The following is an 11,552-nucleotide window of genomic DNA, read 5'->3' on the forward strand; positions in this document are numbered from 1 at the left end:
CGCTTAGGGACCCCTGGTGGTAGGGTTAGTAACAGGGTAACATACTGGGAGGGTTAGTACCAGGGTAACATACTGGGAGGGTTAGTACCAGGGTAACATACTGGGAGGGTTAGTACCAGGGTAACACACTGGGAGCTGGGAGGGTTAGTACCTGGGTAACATACTGGGAGGTGGGAGGGTTAGTACCAGGGTAACATACTGGGAGGTGGGAGGGTTAGTACCAGGGTAACATACTGGGAGGGTTAGAACCAGGGTAACATACTGGGAGGGTTAGTACCAGGGTAACATACTGGGAGGGTTAGTACCAGGGTAACATACTGGGAGGGTTAGTATCAGGGTAACATACTGGGAGGGTTAGTACCAGGGTAACATACTGGGAGGGTTAGTACCAGGGTAACATACTGGGAGGGTTAGTACCAGGGTAACATACTGGGAGGGTTAGTACCAGGGTAACATACTGGGAGGTGGGAGGGTTAGTACCAGGGTAACATACTGGGAGGTGGGAGGGTTAGTACCAGGGTAACATACTGGGAAGTGGGAGGGTTAGTACCAGGGTAACATACTGGGAGGTGGGAGGGTTAGTACCAGGGTAACATACTGGGAGGTTTAGTACCAGGGTAACATACTGGGAGGTGGGAGGGTTAGTACCAGGGTAACATACTGGGAGGGTTAGTACCAGGGTAACATACTGGAAGGTGGGAGGGTTAGTACCAGGGTAACATACTGGGAGGTGGGAGGGTTAGTACCAGGGTAACATACTGGGAGGGTTAGTACCAGGGTAACATACTGGGAGGTGGGAGGGTTAGTACCAGGGTAACATACTGGGAGGTGGGAGGGTTAGTACCAGGGTAACATACTGGGAGGTGGGAGGGTTAGTACCAGGGTAACATACTGGGAGGGTTAGTACCAGGGTAACATACTGGGAGGTGGGAGGGTTAGTACCAGGGTAACATACTGGGACTACAGTTGTAGGGTTCACCTGCTCTGTAGTCTGTGGTCTGTCTTCTAATGAGGCTGGTTTATTGGGACACAGGATTTAAATAGAATGTGTTGTATTTCCAGTGTGTGGACTGGATTCCATACTCAGGCGTGGTGTGAGGAGGGACTATCTGCAGTTGTAGAATTGTTGTAAATGTTGATCGATGTGTCTGTTATGTACCTAAATTATTTTGTTATTGTTAAGTAAAGTTGGATAAACGGTTTTAAAAAAATGCTGGAATGTTGTAGAAATATGTGTTACGTGATGAATCATTATGGGGGTGTAAACAATGGCTTCTTTCATGTTTCTCTAGCTGGGCGAAGGTGAAGATAGCATCGTTTCCTGTTTATATTCCACACTAAGTGTTGTAGGTTTTTGGGATCAAGAAGATCTTCTGAAATATGATGGCTGCCTGTTAGACAGCTAGTAGGAAGAATAGCATAGCTGAGAAGAGCTGTTGCTTCTAAACAGGAGAGGTTGGAGAGCTTGAATCCAAGGAATTCATCTAGATTAGGGACCGACTGTTGTGTACTCTGCTTAAATCGGACTACTGTGAAAGCTTGGTTGTGAAGCTGCTGTGTTGATAGCTAGGCCTCCAGTGTTTCTGGTGAGAAGGGAGGACAAGGGGGAGGTAGAGCCAGGGAGAGGGGGAGTCACACCGCTGTCCTGGCTGTCAACACAGTGATAGCATGCAGCTGGACTCTCCTGTGGCTCAGGGCCGTCCCAGCCTGCAGTAGACATCACCATCCCAGCCTGCAGTAGGCCTCACCATCCCAGCCTGCAGTAGGCCTCACCATCCCATCCTGCAGTAGACATCACCATCCCAGCCTGCAGTAGGCCTCACCATCCCAGCCTGCAGTATACATCACCATCCCAGTCTTGCAGTAGGCCTCACCATCCCAGCCTGCAGTAGGCCCAGCTCCAGCCTGCAGTAGAACCAGCTCCAGTCTGCAGTAGGCCTCACCGTCCCAACCTGCAGTAGGCCCAGCTCCACCCTGCAGTAGGCCTCACTGTCCCAACCTGCAGTAGGCCCAGCTCCAGTCTGAAGTAGGCCCAGCTCCAGTCTGCAGTAGAACCAGCCTGCAGTATGCCCAGCTCCAGCCTGCAATAGGCCCAGCTCCAGCCTCCAGTAGGCCCAACTCCAGCCTGCATTAGGCCTAGCTCCAGCCTGCAGTAGGCCCAGCTCCACCCTGCAGTAGGCCTCACTGTCCCAACCTGCAGTAGGCCCAGCTCCAGTCTGAAGTAGGCCCAGCTCCAGTCTGCAGTAGAACCAGCCTGCAGTATGCCCAGCTCCAGCCTGCAATAGGCCCAGCTCCAGCCTGCAGTAGGCCCAGCTCCAGCCTGCAGTAGGCCCAGCTCCAGCCTACAGTAGGTCTCACCATCCCAACCTGCAGTAGGCCCAGCTCCAGCCTGCAGTGGGCCCAGCTCCAGCCTGCAATAAACCCAGCTCCAGCCTGCAGTAGGCCCAGCTCCAGCCTGCAGTAGGCCCAGCTCCAGCCTGCAGTAGGTCTCACCATCCCAACCTGCAGTAGGCCCAGCTCCAGTCTACAATAGACCTCACCGTCCCAACCTGCAGTAGGCCCAGCTCCAGCCTGCAGTAGGCCTCACTGTCCCAACCTGCAGTAGACCCAGCTCCAGTCTGCAGTAGGCCCATCTCCAGTCTGCAGTAGAACCAGCTCCAGCCTGCAGTAGGCCCAGCTCGAGCCTGCAGTAGGCCCAGCTCCAGCCTGCAGTAGGCCCAGCTCCAGCCTGCAATAGGCCTAGCTCCAGCCTGCAGTAGGCCCAGCTTCAGTCTGCAGTATGCCCAGCTCCAGCCTGCAGTAGGCCCAGCTCCAGCCTGCAATAGGCCCAGCTCCAGCCTGCAGTAGGCCCAGCTCCAGCCTGCAGTAGGCCTCACCGTCCCAACCTGCAGTAGGCCCAGCTCCAGTCTGCAGTAGGCCCAGCTCCAGTCTGCAGTAGGCCCAGCTCCAGTCTGCAGTAGGCCTCACCGTCCCAACCTGCAGTAGGTCCAGCTCCAGTCTGCAGTAGGCCCAGCTCCAGTCTGCAGTAGGCCCAGCTCCAACCTGCAGTAGGCCCAGCTCCAGCCTGTTTGGACGGGGTGAGGCATGGGCCACCTCAGTCCTCTGTTTGTTTTTTTGGACACAAGATGTCCCCTTACAGAAAAATAAAGCTTCAGTAGGATCACTACGGTTATCCCAACCTCCTCGCCTCCTCTGTATGTCCAATAGGCTTCAATATCAGGGTTTAAACCGGATGACTTGACAAAACATACTCCCAGCAGTAGCACACAATGTACTAAGCAAGCTGCATGTAGTGTAGACAGCTCATTGGATAAAGGGTGTATGGGTATTGGTGTAGGCAGCTCATTGGATAAAGGGTGTATGGGTATTAGTGTAGACAGCTCATTGGATAAAGGGTGTATGGGTATTGGTGTAGACAGCTCATTGGATAAAGGGTGTATGGGTATTGGTGTAGACAGCTCATTGGATAAAGGGTGTATGGGTATTGGTGTAGGCAGCTCATTGGATAAAGGGTGTATTGGTGTAGGCAGCTCATTGGATAAAGGGTGTATGGGTATTGGTGTAGGCAGCTCATTGGATAAAGGGTGTATGGGTATTGGTGTAGACAGCTCATTGGATAAAGGGTGTATTGGTATTGGTGTAGGCAGCTCATTGGATAAAGGGTGTATGGGTATTGATGTAGGCAGCTCATTGGATAAAGGGTGTATGGGTATTGGTGTAGGCAGCTCATTGGATAAAGAGTGTATGGGTATTGGTGTAGGCAGCTCATTGGATAAAGGGTGTATGGGTATTGGTGTTGGCAGCTCATTGGATAAAGGGTGTATGGGTATTGGTGTAGGCGGCTCATTGGATAAAGAGTGTATGGGTATTGGTGTAGGCAGCTCATTGGATAAAGGGTGTATGGGTATTGGTGTAGACAGCTCATTGGATAAAGAGTGTATGGGTATTGGTGTAGGCAGCTCATTGGATAAAGGGTGTATGGGTATTGGTGTAGACAGCTCATTGGATAAAGGGTGTATGGGTATTGGTGTAGGCAGCTCATTGGATAAAGAGTGTATGGGTATTGGTGTAGGCAGCTCATTGGATAAAGGGTGTATGGGTATTGGTGTAGACAGCTCATTGGATAAAGGGTGTATGGGTATTGGTGTAGGCAGCTCATTGGATAAAGGGTGTATGGGTATTGGTGTAGGCAGCTCATTGGATAAAGGGTGTATGGGTATTGGTGTAGGCAGCTCATTGGATAAAGGGTGTATTGGTGTAGGCAGCTCATTGGATAAAGGGTGTATTGGTGTAGGCAGCTCATTGGATAAAGGGTGTATTGGTGTAGGCAGCTCATTGGATAAAGGGTGTATTGGTGTAGACAGCTCATTGGATAAAGGGTGTATGGGTATTGGTGTAGGCAGCTCATTGGATAAAGGGTGTATGGGTATTGGTGTAGGCAGCTCATTGGATAAAGGGTGTATTGGTGTAGGCAGCTCATTGGATAAAGGGTGTATTGGTGTAGGCAGCTCATTGGATAAAGGGTGTATTGGTATTTCCCTGTTAAGGCATCAAAGGCCTTCTGGGAACCAGACAAATGTGGTTCATACAAGAGCTGTTTCTGGTTGCCATGGTTAATCTCAAGCAACAATTCACTTCTCAAAGATTAGTATTTGTTAGTCACTGTTTCCCTGTTGCATCCTGGTTGCTGTTAAGTTATTGCGTTTGTGTTGTAGCACAAAGTAGCAGTGTGGTAATCTGGATATATAAAAACATGTTATAAAAACAGCAACAGCTCAGGGCTTCTGTTGAAGAAGATAACAGCTTGGGTTGGAAACAATATTGATTACTTCTTCACGATGCGTCCTTGTATAGTGACCAACAAATCCACCCACCGGCTGATGTTTAGTTGGCCATTCATTACCATTCACTGCAGACCTGGCTTCAAATGCTATTTGAAACCATTTAAAATACCTTGCCTGGTACAATGGAACCAATAGAATTGTCGCAATAGTGCAGACTAGTAACCCTGTCCATCAGGGGACTCCAGACAGACTAGTAACCCTGTCCATCAGGGGACTCCAGACAGACTAGTAACCCTGTCCATCGGGGGACTCCAGACAGACTAGTAACCCTGTCCAGTGGGGGACTCCAGACAGACTAGTAACCCTGTCCATCAGGGGACTCCAGACAGACTAGTAACCCTGTCCATCAGGGGACTCCAGACAGACTAGTAACCCCTGTCCATCAGGGGACTCCAGACAGACTAGTAACCCTGTCCAGTGGGGACTCCAGACAGACTAGTAACCCTGTCCATCAGGGGACTCCAGACAGACTAGTAACCCCCTGTCCAGTGGGGGACTCCAGACAGACTAGTAACCCTGTCCATCAGGGGACTCCAGACAGACTAAGTAACCCCTGTCCATCAGGGGACTCCAGACAGACTAGTAACCCCCTCCAGACAGACTAGTAACCCTGGGGACTCCAGTAACCCTGTCCAGTGAGGGACTCCAGACAGACTAGTAACCCTGTCCAGTGAGGGACTCCAGACAGACTAGTAACCCTGTCCAGTGGGGGACTCCAGACAGACTAGTAACCCTGTCCAGTGGGGGACTCCAGACAGACTAGTAACCCTGTCCAGTCCAGACAGACTAGTAACCCTGTCCATCAGGGGACTCCAGACAGACTAGTAACCCTGTCCAGTGGGGACTCCAGACAGACTAGTAACCCTGTCCATCAGGGGACTCCAGACAGACTAGTAACCCCTGTCCAGTGGGGGACTCCAGACAGACTAGTAACCCCTGTCCATCAGGGGACTCCAGACAGACTAGTAACCCTGTCTAGTAACCCTGTCCATCAGGGGACTCCAGACAGACTAGTAACCCTGTCCATCAGGGGACTCCAGACAGACTAGTAACCCTGTCCAGTGGAGGACTCCAGACAGACTAGTAACCCTAACCCTGTCCAGTGGGGACTCCAGACAGACTAGTAACCCTGTCCAGTAACCCTGTCCAGTGGGGACTCCAGACAGACTAGTAACCCTGTCCAGTGGGGGACTAACCCCAGACTCCAGACAGACTAGTAACCCTAGTAACCCTGTCCAGTGGGGGACTCCAGACAGACTAGTAACCCTGTCCATCAGGGGACTCCAGACAGACTAGTAACCCTGTCCATCAGGGGACTCCAGACAGACTAGTAACCCTGTCCAGGGGACTCCAGACAGACTAGTAACCCTGTCCAGGGGACTCCAGACAGACTAGTAACCCTGTCCATCAGGGGACTCCAGACAGACTAGTAACCCTGTCCAGTGGGGGACTCCAGACAGACTAGTAACCCTGTTCATCAGGGGACTCCAGACAGACTAGTAACCCTGTCCATTGGGGGACTCCAGACAGACTAGTAACCCTGTCCATCAGGGGACTCCAGACAGACTAGTAACCCTGTCCATCAGGGGACTCCAGACAGACTAGTAACCCTGTCCAGTGGGGGACTCCAGACAGACTAGTAACCCTGTCCATCAGGGGACTCCAGACAGACTAGTAACCCTGTCCATCAGGAGACTCCAGACAGACTAGTAACCCTGTCCAGTGGAGGACCCCAGACAGACTAGTAGAAAAAACACTTAGTGTTTTTAAAGATTTCAAAAACTATTTCAACCCAGGTCTGATTCACAGGAAGTGATCACAGCTGTAATGAATCATCAACACATTGTCATAAACCCTCTGAGGCATTGCGATGCGATCTGATTTGGCTAACCACGTTAATATGTTGGTTGTGATTCCCCCTGTGCTTCCCTCCAAATGCTAATATCTTCCAGCTTGTCGCTTACATAACAATACATAAGCCTTGACAGTGATTAGACTATAGCAGAGCCATGCATGGAATGACAGTATGGGTCAGTGGGCTGTAACTCCATTATGTATATAAAGACTTTATGTAACAGAACCTTTCTTCTTTAAGGTTGCAGCCCCTATCATCACCAAGACTATCTGACCTTTTTTCACCTGTCTCTCTTCCCTGGGGAGGTTCCCATTGCTTGGAAGACAGCCACGGTTCATCCTTTATTTAAAGGGAGAGATCAAGCTGATCCTAACTGTTATAGGCCTATTTCGATTTTGCCCTGTTTTATAAAAAATGTTGGAAAAACTTGACTGGCTTTCTTGATGTCTATAGTATTCTATCCGGTATACAATCTGGTTTCTGCTCAGGTTATGGATGTGTCACTGCAACCTTACAGGTCCTAAATTATATCACCATTACCCTTGATTCTGAGCAATGTGCTGCTATTTTTATTGACTTGGCCAAAGCTTTTGATGCGGTTGACCATTCCATTATTGTGGGCCGGCTAAGGAGTATTGGTGTCTCTGAGGGGTCTTTGGCCTGGTTTGCTAACTACCTCTCTCAAAGAGTGCAGTGTATAAAGTCAGAACATCTGCTATCTTAGCCACTGCCTGTCACCAAGGGAGTACCCCAAGGTTTGATCCTAGGCCCCACACTCTTCTCAATTTCTTCTAGTGGTTTGAATGTTTAGTTCAAGGATCTCCCAGCAGCCTAAAATACATTGGTATGATTACTGGTACATCTTTGTTGTTTGTCGTTATGGAAATCCCGGGAGTGTGTACTGCGTTCCTTATTGTTGGTCTGTGTCATATAGTTCTGTTTTTGTCGTTATGGAAATCCCGGGAGTGTGTACTGCGTTCCTTATTGTTGGTCTGTGTCATATAGTTCTGTGTTTGTCGTGGAAATCCTTATTGTTGGTCTGTGTCATATAGTTCTGTTTTTGTTGTTATGCTATGTGTGTGTGTGTGTGTGTGTGTGCAGGCCTGTGTTCGCGTGTGTGACTGAGTTCATGTGTGTGACTTAGCATGCATAGTCCTCTCCCTCTATCTGAGCTGTCTCTCTCCCTCAGACGTAGCGAGCCCGTCTCCAGACCTCACTTTCTGTTCTGTTCTACAGACGCAGTGAGCCCGTCTCCAGACCACACTCGTGGCACTCCACCAAACTAGGCGAGGGCCAGCCAGACCCCAGCATGGTGCAGATATCCCAGGGCACCATAGACCCTCCCTGGCATCACACATTCAACTCCAGGTTAGTCAATCAATCAATCAAGTGATAAATCAAATCAATTAAGTAATCAATAAATCAAATATATTTATAAAGCCATTTTTTTAACAGTTGTCACAAAGTGCTTTTACAGTTTTGTAGCGATGGAGGTGTGAACACAGGACCTGGGTTTATCAAGTTTTTATCAATTTTTCAATCAAATTTACAATATTTTGATTCTTAAACATGTTAAGTAGGTTATGATTATACCCTGATGAAGACAGCTTGTCTGTCAAAACATTGGACATCAGGTTATTCAATGATTGCATCTGAGCTCCTAGAGTGTGTGACTCTCCTTTTCGTCTTCAAGTGTTCTACTCCGCTAGCCAGCACCTCGCCTAAATTAGTGTGTGTTTCTTTCGCCTCTAAAGTAGGTTATGAGGAACAGTTGGTGTTCCCAAGTAAAGCTAGGTTTCCTTCAATTGGCGACAGATTTTCATGCGAATATTCTCAAATCTGCATAAAAACACCAGAGATGTTTCCATCAAATTGACTTTTTGCAGATACAGTTGAAGTCGGAAGTTTACATACACCTTAGCCAAATACATATAACCTGTTACTCCTACACCCTACTTTTTCGAACATTCTGTTAAAAATCGCGCAACATTTCAGCGCCCTGCTGCTCATGCCAGGAATATAGTATATGCATATGATTAGTACGTGTGGATAGAAAACACTCAGACGTTTATAAAACTGGTTAAATCACGGCTGTGACTACAACAGAAGGTGCGTTTCATCGAAAAGCGCAGGAAAATCTGATCATTGAAAATGGAAATATATATCCATCCGCCACTTCAACCCATTGATAAAGGCGAACCACAATAAATGGGGCTGAGGTTGCAATACCTACAGCTTCCACACGATGTCAACAGACTTGTCATTTGCCTAGGCTTTGTTTCTTGGTCAAACGAAGAAGAGACAAGCCATTTGTTCAGGTCTCTGACCGGATGTTTTGGTTGAGATTTACCCGGACATTATTTCCAGACGGACAGCTAAAGAAAATACATCGCCTCGTGATCAATTTGATCGCTTATTAACGTGTACTAATACCAAAAGTTGCATTACAGAAGTATTTCGAAGTGTTTTGTGAAAGTTTATCGTCAACTATTTTAATTTTTTTTAAATGACGTTACGTTATAAGACGCTATTTCTTTCCGTTTATCACACAGTCTTCATAGATCGATATCTAGGCTATATATGGACCAATTTAATCGAAAAAAAGACCAATAGTGATTATGGGACATCTAGGAGTGCCAACAAAGAAGATGGTCAAAGGTAATGAATGTTTTATATTTTATTTGTGCGGTTTGTGTAGCGACGACTATGCTAATTATTTTGTTTACGTCCCCTGCGGGTCTTTTGGGGTGTTACATGCTATCAGATAATAGCTTCTCATGCTTTCGCCGAAAACCATTTTAAAAATCTGACTTGTTGCCTGGATTCACAACGAGTGTAGCTTTAATTCAATACCCTGCATGTGTATTTTAATGAACGTTTGAGTTTTAACTAATACTATTAGCATTTAGCGTAGCGCATTTGCATTTCCAGATGTCGAGATGGGACACCTGCGTGTCAGATAGGAGCAAGAGGTTAAACCCAGTTTTTCACAATTCCTGATATTTAATCCTAGTAAACATTCCCCGTCTTAGGTCAGTTAGGATCACAACTGTATTTTAAGAATGTGAAATGTCAGAGTAATAGTAGAGAGAACGATTTATTTCAGTTTTTATGTATTTCATCACATTCCCAGTGGGTCAGAAGTTTACATCCACTCAATTAGTATTTGTTAGCATTGCCTTTAAATAGTTTCAAATCAAATCAAATCAAATTTATTTATATAGCCCTTCGTACATCAGCTGATATCTCAAAGTGCTGTACAGAAACCCAGCCTAAAACCCCAAACAGCAAACAATGCAGGTGTAAAAGCACGGTGGCTAGGAAAAACTCCCTAGAAAGGCCAAAACCTAGGAAGAAACCTAGAGAGGAACCGGGCTATGTGGGGTGGCCAGTCCTCTTCTGGCTGTGCCGGGTAGAGATTATAACAGAACATGACCAAGATGTTCAAATGTTCATAAATGACCAGCATGGTCAAATAATAATAAGGCAGAACAGTTGAAACTGGAGCAGCAGCACAGTCAGGTGGACTGGGGACAGCAAGGAGCCATCATGTCAGGTAGTCCTGGGGCACGGTCCTAGGGCTCAGGTCAGTTGAAACTGGAGCAGGAGCATGGCCAGGTGGACTGGGGACAGCAAGGAGTCCTCATGTCAGGTAGTCCTGGGACATGGTCCTAGGGCCCAGGCCAGTTGAAACTGGAGCAGCAGCATGGCCAGGTGGACTGGGGACAGCAAGGAGTCATCATGTCAGGTAGTCCTGGGGCATGGTCCTAGGGCTCAGGTCCTCCGAGAGAGAGAAAGAAAGAGAGAAGGAGAGAATTAGAGAACGCACACTTAGATTCACACAGGACACCTGAATAGGACAGGAGAAGTACTCCAGATAAACAAACTGACCCTAGCCCCCCGACACATAAACTACTGCAGCATAAATACTGGAGGCTGAGACAGGAGGGGTCAGGAGACACTGTGGCCCCATCCGAGGACACCCCGGACAGGGCCAAACAGGAAGGATATAACCCCACCCACTTTGCCAAAGCACAGCCCCCACACCACTAGAGGGAAATCTTCAACCACCAACTTACCATCCTGAGACAAGGCCGAGTATAGCCCACAAAGATCTCTGACACGGTACAACCCAAGGGGGGACCCAGACAGGCCGACCACAACAGTGAATCAACCCACCCAGGTGACGCACCCCCCAGGGACGGCACGAGAGAGCCCCAGCAAGCCAGTGACTCAGCCCCCCGTAACAGGGTTAGAGGCAAAGAATCCCAGTGAAAAGAGGGGAACCGGCCAGGCAGAGACAGCAAGGGCGGTTCGTTGCTCCAGAGCCTTTCCGTTCACCTTCCCACTCCTGGGCCAGACTACACTCAATCATATGACCCACTGAAGAGATGAGTCTTCAGTAAAGACTTAAAGGTTGAGACCGAGTTTGCGTCTCTGACATGGGTAGGCAGACCGTTCCATAAAAATGGAGCTCTATAGGAGAAAGCCCTGCCTCCAGCTGTTTGCTTAGAAATTCTAGGGACAATTAGGAGGCCTGCGTCTTGTGACCGTAGCGTACGTGTAGGTATGTACGGCAGGACCAAATCAGAGAGGTAGGTAGGAGCAAGCCCATGTAATGCTTTGTAGGTTAGCAGTAAAACCTTGAAATCAGCCCTTGCTTTGACAGGAAGCCAGTGTAGAGAGGCTAGCACTGGAGTAATATGATCAAATTTTTTGGTTCTAGTCAGGATTCTAGCAGCCGTATTTAGCACTAACTGAAGTTTATTTAGTGCTTTATCCGGTTTAACTTGGGTCAAACATTGCAGGTCGCCTTCCACAAGCTTCCCACAATAATTTGGGTGAATTTTGGC

General features: G+C 48.2%; 1 protein-coding gene across 5 annotated transcripts in view; it reads left to right on the plus strand.

Moving 5' to 3' along the window:
- LOC123989543 (protein Shroom3-like) overlaps nucleotides 1-11,552 on the plus strand; it is a 145,212-nt gene that overhangs the window by 95,736 nt on the left and 37,924 nt on the right. For all 5 annotated transcript variants that reach the window (XM_046290626.1, XM_046290627.1, XM_046290630.1 and 2 more), the window contains one exon: nucleotides 7,936-8,067. In XM_046290626.1, the coding sequence (XP_046146582.1) occupies nucleotides 7,936-8,067 (132 nt within the window). The remainder of the gene's footprint in view (nucleotides 1-7,935; nucleotides 8,068-11,552) is intronic.

The sequence above is a fragment of the Oncorhynchus gorbuscha genome, linkage group LG11 (assembly GCF_021184085.1).
Source record: "Oncorhynchus gorbuscha isolate QuinsamMale2020 ecotype Even-year linkage group LG11, OgorEven_v1.0, whole genome shotgun sequence".
In the NCBI taxonomy this organism is placed as follows: Eukaryota; Metazoa; Chordata; class Actinopteri; order Salmoniformes; family Salmonidae; genus Oncorhynchus; species Oncorhynchus gorbuscha.